Genomic DNA, 18,778 nt, shown 5'->3' with positions numbered 1-18,778 from the left:
CGTATTTCCATGCGGATTTTTATATTAAAATAAAGTGTAGTATAACAGAGCGAGAACTACAGTTTCAGTAGCAATTGAACACAGCAAAAGACAACTTGTTGCACAATTAATCAATGTGAACTTTTAACTCCAAAATTGCACAAAAAGCAAAACTATTGCTGATTTTACTTATTCAACTCATTGATGGTTCGATCTGTTTAGCAGACGATCTTTCGTTTATTTTATTTATTATTTTCATATTATTTTATTTTTAGTAATTAGCGTTTTTGATCAAACCATACAAAAATCTAACTATTATTAATATGGTTTCTATCTATAACGAAAACTAGACGTTTGCAAACGCTGTTAAACCTGCCTGTTCCAGAATATCACGAAAATTATTATCAAATTTAATTTACAAAACTTACAAACAACCACAAGGAAAATCATAGAACATAAAATCATATATCAAAAATAAAGAACATTGAAATTAGTCAGTAGTTAGAAGCTCTTTTAAATCATTTTTATCTACAGGGTGTTTTCTCATAAGTTGACCACATAGATTATATTTCAAAAATTATAATTAATTATAATTATAAATAGCACTTTTTTAAAACGAAAATGTGGACATCTCGATCGGACGAGCGGGTCCTATCCAATGGTCTCCAATTAGCCCCGACCTAACGCCTCTTGATTCTTTTCTCTGGGGTTATTTAAAAAATATTGTGTATGAGACTCTAGTTAGACGCCTTAAAATAGTGGATGCAATTAACGATATTAATATTAATCATAGCCAATATATTCAAAACGTTATAGATAAAATTGAAGTAGATTATTATTGACCTTTTGAGATTTGAGAAAAATAACACATAGATATAACGAACAATAAGAACATTTTCTGCAGCAAAATATAATGAAAAAATTTGTTTAATCAAGAACAAATGTTATGTGTAAAGTCTTTTGATCATTTTTCAGTAGGAAACATGAAAAGGTTTATAAACATTTGTTTCCCCTGCTCCTGCTCAATATAATTTCTTGTGCCGTTCAATGTTTACAGATTGCCATTTCTTAGAGAGATTTCTATATATCATGAGAAGAAAATATGGAAAACGATCGCCTCCGGAAAAACCGAATGTGTTAAATAGATAGAGAATGTGCTTTTTTAAAGGAAGGAACATATTTAGAAATAAGCTAATAATCTGTGAGTGAGAAATAATCTCCCCTTTCGAACATTAGACAGTTTGTAATCAGAAAGAGTGTAGCTGAAAATAACCTTTGGTAATTGAGGCTATAAGGCCTATTCGATTTTTTTTTGAAAAATATATATTTTTGTTGCATTTGGATAGAATAAAAAATCTTTTTAAAAAAAAGTTTCCGATGGGGATTTATTGAAAGGACAACTTGACATTTCCATTTGCCTTCTTCAATGGGCCTAATGTCTATGCGCTGCTTAACGCAAAATAATTATATCCTTCAAAATATGTATTTTAAAGACTAAGTCAATAGCTTGGAGGACTTGAGGTTTTTGGGCATAAAGGAAAACTTTGACAAAAGGTTTGAACACAACTAGAAATTACTAGTTTTCATTTTTACTACTAGAAAAACAACATTTGGTTGAACATGTGATTGTTTTTTCACTATAATAATAGCAAAACCTCTAATACACTCCCGATTTGTCACCTATTGACTGACTTCATATATATTAGCTAATACGTGTTTCAAAAGCAATCAGGCAGTGATTAATTACGCCAGTAGTCCGTATAGTTCCACATCAATTATGACGTCCACATTAAGCGTGTAGACCACACACACTATTCTTTTATCAATCTCGATGGACTGTGACAAGCGACAACCAAATGCACCTTGGTTTCTACTGAAAACTAATTGATTAGGCGCACAAACAACATTTGTTTAAATAATTACGTGGATTGATTTCAATGGGTTGTAGATATCAAGAAGGTTGCTGAACAAAGTTGCCTTCTTTGGAGGGCTTTTCACTTCCATAAATTTACTTCTTGGCTCCTTTCAGGCCCGGGAAACGGTAATCAGCTGTAATAAAATATAATCAAATTCTGATTACTTTATTGGATGATTAGGGGGTTTAATCAAGACCCAAACTACCGGCTTTTAATTGAGTAGAAATAACCATGGACAGCCAAAAATTAAGCAATATAGGTACACATACAACGTTTAACAAATCCTTTATCTAGAACCACTAAACCTTTGTTCAGTTCCTAATCAATTTAATATACCTCGTCAGATAAGGGTTTCAGCTTAATCAACGATTGAAAGACATATTTTTGCACTTTGCTTAATAGTTTTGTAGTTATTCATGTATGACATAGTAATATTGTGATTCATTGGTAATAAATGGGGGTTTTGAACCCTCCCAACCCTTGCATGCCGTGCTTCGTCTCTATATGGTGCATTCGTTTACTGCTATTAGTTTTGCATGCACTATGCTATGTGAGCAACAGGAAAATGCACAGTTTTAGAACAAAGTCATTTGAATAAGTCTTTGTTTTGTTTATTATTTTATTTCAATGTCCATTAAACTGCATTCTTGATGACTGTCTTGTATTTTCTTATTATTTCATTGTTACTGTGCCTTTTTCTCGCTTTTTATCGTAGTATTGAACCCAAACTCATACTCGACCACAACAATAGCAATTGTTTACTCTTCCAGAGGGCCGAGAGTGTGTGAATTGCGGCGCGACAAGCACGCCACTGTGGAGACGGGACGGCACTGGACACTACCTCTGTAACGCTTGTGGATTATATTACAAAATGAATGGACAAAATAGGCCTTTAATCAAACCAAAGAGAAGACTGGTAAGTGTTTAGTAAGCAACTATTTTCTATTTATAATTTTCGATGTTTACAACTCAGCTTTCGTCGGTTTGCTCAAATACGTTTTGTATAAATATTGGCGAAGTCGAAGATCGATAATTAAAGAAAATGTTTCTATGCCTATTTTGATTGAAGTTAAACTGAATTTCGTACTTAATTCAGCTCAGCTCGCAAGAAACCTTTTGAAGATTTAATCAATTTTATGAAAGTTTGTGGAAAACGGCAAAAAACGCTGCATAAGTTCTTGAAGACTTTATTTTAGTATTTCGGTAACCCATTTTGCTTTGAATTAATCCAACCAAGTAAATGCTGTATTTGGGTTTTAAGTAAATAATACGCGTTATTGGCCAACATCTGCTGCACCAGTTCGGTTAAGCGGACAAATGGAGCACATTTTATAGAACGGAAAAACTTTTAAACTTTTTTATTTTATTAAATAAATTTGTGTTAATGTTTTACGTGCATACAGTCAGGGCTTCTTCATCTTCGACTTCCGTTCTTCCCTTGGAAAATTCAAATTCCAAAGTACGGAAACATAAGTAAAAACTGCTGGGACTTTTGGGGTTTTTAAGGCTATCAATACGGAATGGGTTATAAAATGCCATTTCTCCATTTTGAAAGTTGAGTGAAGATACATACGAACTCATAAAATTCATAAGAAAATCACCAAAATATGATTTTGCGACAAAACGTGGCAATAGCTGAGTTTGCACGCGAGGACAACAATTGCTCAAAATAATTTTTTCCATAATACGTAAATTAAGACAGAAAACATCAAAAATGTAACCAGCATTTTATTAATGTTCATACACTTGTAGTCTGAAGGTCTAGGAAGATAAAGGCATATTAATTCGAAGGAAATTAAATTCTACTTGGGAAAACACAATTGATATATTGAAACGAATGTACCTACCTATTACTTGATACAGTATGGCTCTAATCTCTCGTGGCTTAAGAGATATTTATTGAAAAAACAACTGCACTGACGATTAGATATACTTTTAAAAACATTTCCTGCCTACACAATAACAAAAATCCCATATTATCACTTTAAATTACTTGAAACATTAATACGACTCATCGATGTTATCAGAGAAGTGTTTTCAGATACTTTCGATGGAGACAAAGATCGAACTATTCAAGTTGCGTAGKATCGTTATCCAGGAAACCTTATTTTCCTGARGACAAATTTTGCTTTTCAGTTGATYMTTTGCTTTGTGACTTMRKGTCTTAGTTCTTCTATGATTGWGTCGAAAACRTTTCTGAGAAAACYGTTTTCTTTATTGGGGTTTTCATATGMTAATGCGTTGAAGATCTCAACTCCTTTTTGCTTTTTCATTCTTTCGAGTTTCCAAAAAATCMTGTTTYTTCGCAGCAGTTRCATGAGTTTATTGCTTACTTACTTGGTGCTAATAACWGAGCTTTGATATTGAAATGTCTTACTCTTAAAGAGGCAGAGAAAATCAATTTTAAATCCACAGGTTTTCAACCCCTTTGTTCTACAGATGGAGGGTGCAGTAATCGAAATGCAAACAGGTGCCAACTAATGCCAACAATATCCCGCATGCTATCTATCATTAAAAAGTTAAATATTTAGATACTAACTATTACCCGTCAAATTGTGCGTTATTGATGATCGTTGGCGCCGCCCTTTCGCAGTCACTTTATTAATATTGCATAGACTTAGATGGTCGCATCCTTTGAAAAAAATCAATTCTCACGCCACTGGTATTGTGGCCGCAGGCCTGCAAAATTGGCATAAATCAGGTCCTACACAGGCGATATTTTAGCGGTAAATAAGGCGTTCGACACCTCTATAACAACTGCTGCCTTGCTGCTACGCTTTACCGAAATTATCTATTTACCCCTCATCAATTTATGACTAATTGTGACAGGTTCGAGTGCTAACCTGTGCCATAAATTCCGACTCGATTGGATCTTTTTTGGGTCTTTGACCATCAACAGCCCAAATTGTTTTCGGCTCGATCTTTCAGTATCGGGGAAAGTGCTTTTCTTGTGCGGAGTCGCTGTTTCATGATGGCCCAAATGTGCCAGTTACGAATCGATACAAGGAATTCATTGATTTTTCCTCGAAATATAGGGGGTGGCCAGCACGTTTACGGTGACGAGTCTGTCGATATTCATGTTCATCATGTTTAATTGAGATCTGTTCCGAATGGATTTTCTGCACTTTCAAGTACAGACGCAATGCATGATTACCAACATTTTGTTTAGCTTGCAATCACATCCGATTTGTAGATCAGGGTTTTTCCAAAGTCGCTTTGTCGCTGGACATCTTGAAGCATCTCGCATGCAGGAATTTGAATAACGTGACTTGAGAGAGGATGATTCGAATTGTCCAGAGAGCTATTTCTTATTAACAGAAACAAATTGCTCTGCGATCTTTGCCATGAATAATTCCAGCGTTTCCATGTCGGTTTATAAATAAACCCATTAAAGAAATTACCATACTTAGAAAACTTCATCCGGTCGAAACGGGGCACCCATACAAACTTTTCATTAAGTTAAATTGATTTGTGTAAGCGCACAAAAGCCCGTGTGTGTACTGTTTTTCGACGTTCGCTTTTCTGGGAGTCTATTATTTCCCCTTTATCTGCATCTGCGATCCCTATCTTTCATATTTTAGACACAATGGTGAACCGAGGTTCACGCCGAGCAGTAGCGTGTACTTATCGCCATCAGCATCTCATATAACTCAAAATAGACCTTTTCGAGTTATGCTTTGATTCGGTTAAGCATCGAAAATTCAGATTTGATGACTATTTTCTCTAAATTGCATGTGCTTTATCTCTAATGTCTCTTGAAAACACGGTACAATCGAATTCCATAATAAGGACGCTAAGAAAATCAAAGGATGTGTAACCTGTTCCATCAGAGTTCTAGAGCTTTGCGCATTTACAAAACTATGATCGTAAATGCTTAAAATTAATCGTTTTTATATAAAACATTGGAAAACAATTTCCTATTGGGAAGTAAAAAAATTAGACCAACAGGAACTTCAGCTAAACAAAACACTTATAATATTGCCGCACCACATTTTTACGAGTTACGAGTACATATGTTAATATATTTTTTATAATATTTATGAAGAAATTCCCAGGTTACGTTTAAAATTTTCAATGAAATTGCATGAGATGCATTTAAATCTAGGGACGGCAATAAAGTATCTACTAATAGTAGAGCACCATTAGAAAAATTGGTTTACTTAAAATTGACAAACTTATGGAGCAGTATAAGATGATGACAAGAAATTGTAAATTTCATCTATAAGTTCGGTATTTTATTTAAAAAACTTAGGGGTGGTGATTTCAGATCCTACTTTGGTTGAAATGATGAGAGTTCTGTACCTCTTTTGGTGATAGACGAACAAAAATAAATCCAATTGAAAAATGGCATGGCGAACTGCCTGATGATAACACCAACTTAGAAATTTGACTATATAATATAAACTCGCACTTTTGGCATAAGTTCCAGAGGCGTAGATACAATTCTGTACCTACTTCTTTTCTTTCGCAATAAAAACAAAAGTATTCGGTAACGAACAATTGGATCAATTTGGCTGAACAAAAATGAGCCAAATTGAAATATGACTGAATGACTTTAAATAACCTAATTCGGGAAAACGATTTGCCCAATGTAGATTAATTAACAAAAAGAGCTTTAGTAAAAATATACCAAATTTGAAAATTGCAGCAAATATTTTTTTAAATTGCACAAGTGAAACATTTGCTTAAAGAGCTTCACTTAAACAACATGCAGTCCATACTTTGACTAAGATCATAATTTGCAAGCAAAACAAGTGACCTCAAACGGAGGCGAATAATAATGTTTCTTTCGAAGAAAACTCGCTTAACTTGACAGAAATTACGACTTTTTCATATACCTATGTTGGCTTTTTGGAGCAAGACTAAGATGTGTTGGCCTTTGGTTACATTAAATGTTAATGAATCAATTCACACTTTTATTTGCTTTAGATACCAAAATACATTTTCAAAATGTGGGATGATAAGTTTTCCAATTTAACTAAATTAGCAATTTCTAGCTGTATCTCATGCTAAACAGAAGATGTTTTAAGAGATGAACGACACGGTGAATAGGAAATCGAATAAATCGCAAAAACTTCCATTCTTTTAAAAGTTTCAAATCTTGTTGATTAAGAAATTGATCGGTTGCTTCCTTTTATTAACATTAAACATCACATATTGTTACTTTCAAAGCTACTGAAAGTCCCATCGAAAAAGTGAACTCAATTAAATGAAGGTTTGTCGCAACCGAAAGCAAAAACCGTTTTAAAGTACGGTCGGTTAAAGCTCGTCCTCGGAAATTAACTCCGCCGGCAAAACCATTTATTCAGTGTCATATCAGCAAACAAATGGGCTAAGTGTACGGCAGAAATCGTCCATTCGACCGTACTCATTAGCCTATGAAGGGACTCCATTCACCGTCCTACTCGAGCTAATTTTTAAAATGCATAGATCTTGTCAATTTGCTTTATGCTGGTGCCAGCTTAAGCATCGCTATTGCCAGACTATAATGCAATTCATTTTCTTGTTATTTTTGTGAGATGTGCATTTTTTAACCAGCTTTATTATACGTTTCCACGAAACTTGTTTGAAAAATGAGTGAAAGGTATTGTGGAAGAAAATTGTTTTTTTCGAAGAACGCAGAACACATTCAATGTTACTGCAGGTCGACGTTACGAATTCGAGCCAATGCAACAGTAGTTGGAGCAAAAATAGCACGTTCGCTTCTGTAAAGCGAATCCCGACATCCAAACCACAACCTGTATCGTGTGGATTTATATTTGTGGACGCGATGGTAAAGATACGGGGTTATACAGTAGGTTCATAATTAATCATCATCTTTAGACGCCTCGAGTCTCGTGGTTTTAAACACCTGGCCTGACCAGTGCCATTGTTTTTGGCCGAGCTGATTACAGCTTTCGATTGCATATTTTAGTAATATTTCATTTGCAAAGGCATTGTCTTTGGAAATGCTGTTCACATTATTTCGTTTCACTCGAGGGTAGAAATGGTTAAGTCCAGGCAATTTAACAGGTGGGCTTGATATCGAGAAAACAGGTTTTTCACACACAGCTAAAGCACTTCCACTGGCCCATTTAGCAAAGAAAAAAAAACACTTTTTATCTGATTTGTCTAATTATGGTGTACAGTGGCTGTTATATAATTAAACTTTGATTTCAATCAAACATTCCAACCATATGATGAGACGATGCACTGGCGAAACACTGTCTATTGATTGTATAACCGCACTTTCCAGAAAACCAGTTCTTCCACTTCTTTTTCTTTGTCTTATGTTGGAGTTTTTGCCAATAAAGTACTACTTGCTGAGAAGTCTTTCAAAAGCTACCAATTTATAATTAAACTGCAAAAATGGATGAGACAAGCTTTCATTTTGCTGCAACCATATTCAAGTGAGATTCTAAAAGAGTTTATCATTAAATGCTAACTGTTGAACCGATTGTCGATGCTCCAAGAAAACCGTCACATAACATTAACCGGAATTAATTTAGGTGCAAAGTTCAGTCTCTTTGCCACTAAGAAGTTGAAAAGAAATGGTAGTTTCGGAGTCAACTTTATGTTCCAAAACTAGAAAGTTTCGCTCAAAGTTTGAAATATTTGGTGAATTGTTTTAAAAGAAATCCTCGCAAATTTTCAAAAATAAATTACGTAGAAATACAAAATGCAACATTTACAAGATCTCGAACTAGCGCTTCTTGGAATTTGCATCAAAAAGTTGCTGCTCAAGATTGCTTCTCAAGACATTTAAAAAGAAATATAGAAATATAGTCTCAAAAACAGAAACAATCGCGATTCTAGATGTCAACAATTTATCTATATTTAGCCATTTCTGATGGAAAATGACTAAAGATGCTTCTTTGGACCAGATCTTACTGACTATTTATGCGATTTTCACAATGTTAAAAGGCCTCGGATTACGAATAAAATAGGTTGAAAGTGTGCGTCTATCAGGAAAGCTGTTATACATTTCAAAAAACGAGGTAAATGAAAATTACAAAAATAAAAAAACAGTTGACAAACATCTCTCAATGAATCTAGAAAATGTTCGCAAATGTTTATCGAAATCTATTGAAGGACTTTAGGAACTGGTGTGTTTTTCCAAAAAATTATGTATTTTTGGGTGAAAAAACTTTTTTCAAACTATGACATCTAGCCAGATATTTAAAAACCGGTTATGATTTACATGGCTTTATTCTACAATATTCTCTGGAGTTTTCAAAGGCATGGACGCACTATTTTGACTAAAACTACCTGAGTTTTGGTGCGCTTGACCAGCAAGAAAAGTAGCTAATCCAATGACGAATATTTCGAAATAGTTAGGCTTGAACTTGAACAAACTTGGCACAATATACAAAGCAGCACGATGAAATATTAAACCAAAAGTCTACATTGTAGCTCTTTAATGAAATAATAACCATGCTTGGGCTCTCACACTGTGAATTCCTGCATACCTCATTACATTACATTGCCGACATTCAAAAGCCATAAAAGAAAATATATACATCGTTCTGCTGAGGTGATGCATATTTCATTCCATTGATATTTAGCAGTTTTCAAAAATTGCTTGTAAAACATATGCGGTTTTGAGATCTGATATTCTAAGACACTTTGAAACCATGCCTCATGCACATAAAAAAATATTTTTGATAATTTCGAAGCTGAAGCAGCGAAGCAGTGCAGCTTACCGGGCTCTGAACCTACCGACAAAGTTAATATGTGGAGCACATACATTATCATATATTATACGGGCCACGTCGCTTGCCCGACCTAAGTCCCATTGAAATAAGGCTGAAAATCGTCGGCCACGTAAACAAACACTGCAGTATGCCTTCCGACGTTCGAGCGACTGCGGAAAAAAATGAAATACCTCACAGTCATTTCTGTTTAAATGTCAAACCCATCATGTAGATTTTATTTCGTTGCCCAGCTGGTTCTTAACTGTGACCGGTGCCTCTTTATAGCATTATGGGCAGGTTGTTTTACAGGGTGATAAGACATAAGTGGTCCATTCTGGCGGGCGAGAATTGCCAATTATCGGTTTTTGTGTGGGGCAATTTTATCTGGTTTATGAGTTGATTTGCTGTAAGTTCAATGCAACATTTGCATACTGAAAAACGATGCTTGCCACTGCATGTCTGTCGAATCTTTTTTCCACTTTTCACAATCGAAATCAATACGACTGTGTTTAGGTAATTTTACTTCAGTTGCTTAAGAAAAAACAATTTGTGTATTTGTGCAAAAATGTCCTTTTTCACTATTTACTTTTTTTTCCTATACTTGCAGCTTTTTCTAAACTGCATTTTCCATTTCTTCTTTAACATTTTATAACTAGGTGACTTTTCTACAATTTTCTCACTATTTTACCTCACTTTTATCTACTTGATGTTGTACATTCGCGTATTTTGCTCTTCTTCAAGTTTATTTAATTCCAGCTTAAAATGATATTTTACAAGATTAGTATGCTTGGTTGATTTGCTCTTTATATTGATTAGATTTTTATATTTAATCATAGTCCACCTGGTATGTAATAAAGCGTCGTTTTCAAGCTCTTTCGACCGAATTTCTAATTAAGTGCTTCAATTCAGTGCTGCGGTCTGAGTCGTTTACGATTTGACGAACTTCTGCTTAATTTCTGGTTTTACGGGTTACTTTTGGCAATTATTTTCAGAGTTCTGACCGTGCAGGTCTTTAAAATGTCGCACCATTACTGCTTGGCTGCCGGCCCCTGTCAACTGAAAATTGTAGCTTTTATAGAAATAATAAATAACAAAACAGAAAACAGTTTTAAAAAGCAAAAAATTCTAGTTATGCCATAACTTTGCTTTTATATAATTTATATTTATTTATTTATTATGGTAATTTTGAAGTTGAGGAATTTTCTTGCATATTCCATCAATTTTTATAAAAACTTCAACAAAGTGAATTGATCAACTTTTTTAAATTTTACTAGGCTTTTACAGTTTCTTGCTTCTTGAATTTTAGTAGTTTCAAGTAGTTGATTCAATCGATTCGTCAAGTTTGCATCCATCTATGTAATTTAAAATAAATTTAATTGCCTTCCTGAGAAAGATTCGTTCAAATAGTAGAGAGCCAACACGTAAAACTATAAGAAATGTTAATACATAGATAAGTTTTGGTGCGTTTGAACTTTTGTATGCATTATTTATCGGTTTTATACAGTTTACATTTAATTATTGTTGTCGACTGTTGAAATGAAACGCTCGAACTGAACATAAACAAAAAGTGTAAATTAATTCGACGGACTATTATCGTAATTATTTCAGCATAAACTAATGCATTTTTATATGAAATATATTAGCATAAAGCAGCGTGCAATTACTCAATTGAGACAAATGTTACATTATTTTTGCTTTGGTATTTTTTCCATCAAACGTATGCCTGTGAGGTGTTTTTCTCTGTTTTTTTTTTCACCTTTAATTTATAATTTAAACTCAAACTGTTTCCAAGCGGTTCTATGGTGTAAAACCAGCATTTATTGTTGACGATACACAATGGCGTGAAAGGTCGATATTTACCGTTGCCAAGGGAAAGGGTTTTACAAGCCGACCCCTCGTTTTCGCCCTTTTGAACGAAGGGCGCAGGCCTGCGCTGCACGCAATTCGTGGAAGTGCTTACGCAAAGAAAACACACGCTGTGCTCGACCAGGTTTTTCCATTACTGACATGGCCGATGATTTTCCACCGGTTATTTGTCTTAGTTTGCATTTTTCGTCTCCATCTAACACGATTTTGTTACGGAATACATGAATTACATGAATTTATGAGGGTTGAATTGGTGGTTCAACAAACATTTATTATGTCATTAATATATGGTCGGTGTCTTACTATTTCGAAAAAAGTTGTAGTCTATGAAAAACTGCATATTTTGAGTTGATTTGAGTAGTTGTTTTTTAAACTTAAATTTTAAAATTTTTAACCCTACTACTAACAAACAAAAGTAAAAAATATAAGTTTGCTTTAAACTACAAAAATCACACAAACATATTTTTTGCAAAAACAGTACTGCATCGATAAGTTCTGTGAAAATGAACTTTAAACTTCAGGTACTCAAGCGACGAATTGTTACAAAATAGTAAAAGACAATCAACTGTCGGCGACTGTTTTAGTAATAATTTTCCAAATTTAATAATCGGCAATTAAATGCAATAATAATGCACACACTTAAAGAACAAATTGTAAATATGGTTATTGAAAAATACTCAATTAACTGCTGAACAAAATGAAAAATGCAAAACCAAATTTTTTTAAACTTTGGAACCGATAAATTCTGATTGCCTCAAGCGATTGGGTTTCTGTCTGCAGCGTTATTTGGCTTCATTTGTGGTCTCGTCCATATTTTGGTAAAAATTAATCACTTTAGAGAAACATTGTATAGGGTGGCAAATGAAAAAATGCAAAATTGCGGAAAGGTATGCTCCTAGTTGACAAAAAATAGTTTTTTTGGGATATCAAAACCAAACGTTTAAAGATAAACCTAATAGCTGCAAACGGTTTTTGAATTTTCAGGCCATCTCTTCTATTTTCAGGGTGGTTTTCAACAATCAAATTTTTGGCTTTGCTTTTGGCTGACTGTAAACTTTTAGGTTTCACATGAACTCCCAATTTAGAAAACGGGCTCAAGAGAAAAAAGTACAGATATCACTGCAAGACCAAAATGTAAATTTTTTGAGACACCTGACATTTTCAAAGTTTTTGAGATAAGAGGTTTATAATGCTTGTTGTATTAAAATATAAAAAACGTCATTTTGTCCAACTGAGAAAAACTTTTTTGCATTGTTTGATTTGCCAATCTGTAGAAACTTTAATTGAAAGACTTGCAATAACCGAGAAAGAATCCAGTTGTCTCTGTGCTACATAAAAAAACTGGCATTACTGAATAAAACTCGAGGATTCTGGTGAAATTGACCTATTAACTTTTCCATTTCCACCTTGTAAATGCCAATCAAGTCGAACATTTCGGCAACTATTGCGATGGCCTCGTAGCCGAAAATCGATGGACAAAAGCGTTTCATCACAATACATCATTTATCAACATTATGCTGTTCGAAAAGGCTTCCAGGAGTTTAAATAGCACTAAATTAATTTTCGTGAAGAGTTGGGAAGATAAATAGATTGCGCTCGGTATTATCGTGGTGTTGGTAGGCGTATGCCATTAGTTGGTAGTCCACAATCGGGTTTAAATTACGCGTGCGACCGAAATCTCATGTTTATGCTTATTGTTTCGACTATGTAGGCTATTAGTTACTCAGGTGGTTGCCAGGTGGGCTTAGGATCTAAGAAATTGTGTCGTTTTGCCACTGAATGCCTACATTAACCGAGAAACCGCTGAAAAATTAACTTTCTTCTTAACAAGACCAATGGAAGACAAAATTTTAAGTACATATTTCTGCAATGTTGAGCTCACAGTTCTTTTAGTGTTTTTGCTATTCTTCACAGTTTACGTTCCCGATTTGTCTACGTGTTATTAGACCCATGACACCAAATCTATTACCATTAATGTCTGCTGCCATGTTAATATTAATGCTTTTTGATCATGATCAACATTAATTACAACGGTCTCAGGAATGAAGTAGGCGGACATCGGGCATTATACATAACAGTTCATACGGTAGTTGGTCAGGTTTCAAGTTACAATGTACACAATGTCGCCATAAACCTGAAATCATGAATTCATTAGTGGCCGTTTTTAGTGATTTGACTTAAAGTAGACGAATGTTGATGATCTATGCAGATTCGATCATAGTTCGAGAATTTATAATTTTCACCGCTCTTCTTAAAGGACTTTCGGATTCCTTTCGAAGTGACCATTTCTTAGCAAGCGGTGAATAGTTTCAAAATTCCGTTCTTGTCCCTACTGATCTCAAGGGATTAGATTTTAGGCGAATTTCTCGAAACGTTGTATGGCTATTGGTACTAATCATACCTTTTTCGAAAAGGAGTTTTTCCATTGACCCCATATTTCTGATTAATGTTTCCCGAAGCAAAGCAAGCTTGTCAGTAAAGCAGAAACAGAAATTCACACTACCAGCGTAGGCTTGTTTTGTTCTGGTCTTTACTTCCATTAATACCCTACCGGTAATTGGATAGTTATTTGCAAAAATCAGGTCTGTTGAAAACTTGTCTAGCCGAAAAACTCTCTAAGCACCTTCTATTTAATCCGTCTAATGCACAGCCCAAAATGGGTAAGCTGTTTCGTTGGAAGGCGCCACCATTGTCAGCACCGTGTTATTTTTCTTCAAAAATGCAACTTATTCATCGTGAAGTAGTTATTAGGGCATTGTTGTACGCCAGACCTGAGTGTTTACCTCCTTCAGCCACCGGATAATAATGCCAAGTAGAAATTGGGCTCCGAAGTTCTTAGTGAGGGCCTCTTAAATGACACGCGCTCTTGAGAACTTCTTTAGAGCCCGGCAGATTATTTGTTGTTCTTAAGCACAAAAGTGCCATTTATTTCTGTTTCAACTCGGATCATTTCCAGAAGAAGCTACTTTTTTAGATGCAAATGTTTGTTGAAAGTAGAACATTTATCCATATGAGAAAATTAAAATTACCGTGGACTGATTGCGAAAAATATTGATAAAGGCTCTTTACTGAAACCGAGTTTAATATAAATTTTTCCAATTCCAAAATTCAACCAAATCCCGGAAACTTATGAGTTTTTAGGGATTTTAGACCGTAGTGAATTTGAATGGTTCTTGACGTTTCGTAGGGACCTGCAGAGGTGGTTTGCTGAGCGCAGTCTAAAAAGCCGAAATTTAATCCTTTAGTGAAATTGGGATGGAATGAATACTTTAGCAATAAAAAATACTAAATATAAATATTTTACCCATATATATAGTATTCTGTGATCTCTTTAACCTTTAACTATCTAAATTCAAACAGGGTATGATGACATTCACTTTCAAATCTGCACATGCATAATTAAACTGGAAATTTCTTGTTAATCGAAGTCAATGAGCAAAAGCTTTCACTTTGGAAACAGTTTTCCTAGTTTCACATCAACGCAATCACTCTCCGTTCCTGGAAGGTTTCACATTATATTTGTATCTTCCAATATATTGTTTGAATAAACTTTTCAACACTGAATTTTTAATTATAGAGCTACCTTTAAATATTCTAATCTAAAATCATCTAATTCTAAAAGAGTAATTAAATATATTGTTCAAATTCTCGCACTTTGAAACTCGATGTGGGAAACACAGAGAAAACAAAGTTATAAAATACAAATTACAACTTACTTATATACACTTACAAATTGATTTTGAACAACTCCGTATTTGTATTTCGTAATAATATCAGAACATGAATTAACATACGATTTGAGAATATTTACTTAACGCTTTCATTATCAAATTTTCTTCCAACTGAACTGAACAAAATGAGAAAAAGCTTTGAGAAACAAAGAGGAAATTTGGCAAATATTGAAAGATTTTATTTAAGTACAGATCTTGAGCTGTACTTATCTCAGGCACCGCCAGGGTCGGTTTTGTTTGAGCGTATTAACCCTCATCAGTTGGGTTTAGTCTGAAGAAAGACTTGCAGTTCGACTGAGATTCTAATTGTGGCAATTCTCACATAAAATCAGTTTTCTCTCCGAATTGTGTTACTAATCAAAATTTGGTCCACTTCATATTGTTTATTCATTCAAGTCTTTTGATTATTTAACACCGTCAAATCATCTTCAAGATTTAGCATTTATAAAGAGGGGATTTCTCTAATTCCTCCATATGAATTATGTTTGCACTTTGAGAGGCTTAGTGGTTGAATTAATGAGGCATCCTTGTCCAATTTCATCGTCTAGAGTTGATCCCAGTGAAGAATCCAAAATATTCAGCGGTACAATACCAATAATTGCAATTGAATAGTCGAAATTTAAGTGTCCGAGCCGAAGAACGTTTTTCATGTTCCGCGACGGATTATTAATAATATTGACTTTGATCGATGATTGTACGACTCTTGACTGCCAGTTAGTACCGGTTTCAAAGTAAATCTCTCTGATTTATATTGTGTATTGTAGAAATCTCCTTAGCCAGGCAACTAGCAGCAAGCACCTCTTAAGGTTCGGCCAATGCGCAAGCAAAACCCGCACTCCAATTTGTACCTAATACTGCTGCGTCCTGCCAAATTAACACTGGAAAAAACTGTTTAATCACTGCGTGATTATTAAAAACCGCTGTGTTGTTAATTAAAAAATAAACGAGCCTGTTTTTTATTCTCCCGCTTGATACGTAAAAGTAAAAGTGATGACCGTAAGTTTGCCGGTGCCACATTCCGAACAGGTAGAACCCGGCCACTATTAATCGCCAGAATTTAACACATTTTTATTCGAAAATTCCAAAACCAAAGTCCCCATACGACTTTGTTTCGATACACCATTATAAATCACTTAAACTGCTCAACCCAAAAAAGGTGGTACAAGCCGACTACGAGGTGAAAAATATCCGCGCAAACTTCTCTTTCTTTTAAACATCCATAATTTATCAAATAATAGGTGTTATTCACGTGAGCTGTCACAATACAGGGAATAATACCATCAAACATTAATAACTTTATACATTGGACTTTAACTGCAGGTTGGCTTCTGCTTTGTTAAAATATTATAAATCGTTATGCAAGGTGGTCCAAATGGAGGTACCATCTATTCAAATTTTATTCACTTTCCAATTTTTCTTTACATAAATTACTTACAATGTTTTGCCAATAGTGCAGACTCAACTTGCGTGCTATTGTTGACTTGTTTTATAATTTAATTTAGGTTTAAATGTCTCTAACCTACTTGATACATTTTCTTCTCAACTCTGTTCGGAGCAAACCAAGCAATATTCGACACTAATTTATTATCTAAGTAGTTGTTTTCAATCTTCAGCCTAACTGTCGAATTTACCACGAGAAAAAAAAACAATTTATTAATCCAATTAAGGCGGAACGTCAGCTAATATTTCCGCTATTGAGACCCATATAAGCCTCCAAGGTTGACATCTAATTAATTTGTTGCCTTTTCAGTTCCCTGACCTGTTTCAATTTTGTTTTTTTTTGCTTAATACTTTTTGCGGCTCCCCAAAGGACGTGGGAATTCTATAACCAGCAGTAAAATCAAACACTGATATTCAGGGTATTTTTAAAGGTGCTCGCACTTAATTATTTATACGGAGTCGGATGGTAAAACTGGGTATTTCCTCTGCAAAGTTAAAAAGCCAAAGAATGCGAATCGCTTCTTCGTCGGACGGCACGATCGTCTTGTTATTTTCCCTGTAATAAAAACCTCTTTGTGTACAAATAACAAAAACCCAACTACAGGTCTGGTAGATACACGGGTCTATGACTGTAATTTTGTACGGATTCGTCGAAAGAAACGAGAACATGTTCCGGAGGCCCGAAGAGATGGTACCGTACCATCATCAATACGTCGATCGGAGATTGTCCCGATAATACTGCCATCTTGTTAACTTGTTAACGAAACAACTAATGACTTATACCATAATGGGTCCGATCGCACGTTGCAAGTCATACTTGAGCCATTTCGTTTCTGTTATTCAAAGGGTGTTGTTCATATTCGGTTAAATTATGATAATACCATAAGCACAATCAACTGCGCACGGATAACGGATAATTGATCTTTCATTTTGCACTGCGATATTTTTTGTAATGTTTGAATAATTGAGAGTGGAAATGTATATTTAGATGAAAGATAAACAATTTTTCTGCACAGCGACAATGTTGAGTCAACTTTGTGAAAATGTAAAATGCACAAATATAATAAGAATCCGCTGATTTAAAATAAACATCTAGTAGAAAAAAAGCTCACACTATATTTAAATTTGCCGATTGATGAAGCAACCGAATCGTTGTGAGCAGATCTGTAAATTATTCTCCAAAACACTGGTAAAAATGGCATTTCCAAATTGTTTTTAAAAATAATTCAAATAATAACTGTCCCCATTTATTCATCATATTCATCAAATATTATCATGAAAGTTTCCATGATGTGTGCAAAGGTGTTATTCTATCACACCACTCGCAAAACAACTAAGTACCTTTACTTAACTTATACATATAGGAAATAATGAAACATTCAGCAACATTTAAAGAATTGACGAAAATCAACTACCTAAACCGATCAATACGACAGGCATATTTATCAAAAGATCGGAAAAAAATTGATTTCTTGAGCAATTTATTTGGATAATTGCTGAAAATTCTGATAAATTCGAGAGCAATTTTTGGTTTCACTGTTCAAGGCAGATGATCTTTTCGATAGAAAAACGGGATAAACCAATTTAACAGCCGATTTGGCTGATTCAGGAAGTAGTTGGAAAAGGACTATATATCGACAAAAATCTTCCAATTGCCCCACTTATTGCCAGGATATCTCCTTTGAAACACTCAAAGTCAGTCAATTAGAATCAGCCAATTCCATATGTTTATTGAGTAAAGTATAAGTATTCAGACTTCCATTATTGTTAACCACTTTACCTCTATTGTTGTTGTTGTTTACAAATTTCAGCAAAAGTGCCCTTGCCGATGACTGGCAACCATTACTAAATAAATAATTAAACAAAAACTATGTCCAACTGCACAGTTTGATGTTGGAGCTGGTCGAATCACCTATTAATTGCCATAAACATGTAGCAATCATAGCCAAGGCCAATTTCCTTTCCAAAACATGAATTTCCACAACTTAACTGTTAGTATCCATGATTTATTGCGAATGAGGAGCCCCATTATCCATTCGCCATATGCCGCTCAATGATTACACTTTTTTGCACGCACGAAATTAATTAGCGGATTAATTGTTTATAATATGCGCGCCAATTAAGTAATAATCAATTACGTAATGCGAGACCGTTATTTGCGTATAATGGGCAT

The 18,778-nt window shown here is 34.5% G+C and overlaps 1 protein-coding gene across 1 annotated transcript in view; it reads left to right on the top strand.

Annotated features, from left to right (window-relative positions):
* The window catches only part of LOC109539638 (GATA-binding factor C), a gene marked incomplete in the record, with an annotated part of 76,004 nt that overhangs the window by 26,773 nt on the left and 30,453 nt on the right, over positions 1–18,778 (top strand). Inside the window, 1 exon segment of the mRNA XM_019907516.2 lies at positions 2,666–2,811. Within this exon segment, the coding sequence (XP_019763075.1) occupies positions 2,666–2,811 (146 nt within the window).

Source organism: Dendroctonus ponderosae, unplaced genomic scaffold (assembly GCF_020466585.1).
Source record: "Dendroctonus ponderosae isolate FM_Combo_2020 unplaced genomic scaffold, Dpon_F_20191213v2 Dpon_F_20191213_5, whole genome shotgun sequence".
NCBI lineage: Eukaryota > Metazoa > Arthropoda > Insecta > Coleoptera > Curculionidae > Dendroctonus > Dendroctonus ponderosae.
This window is presented reverse-complemented; position numbering and strand designations above follow the sequence as displayed.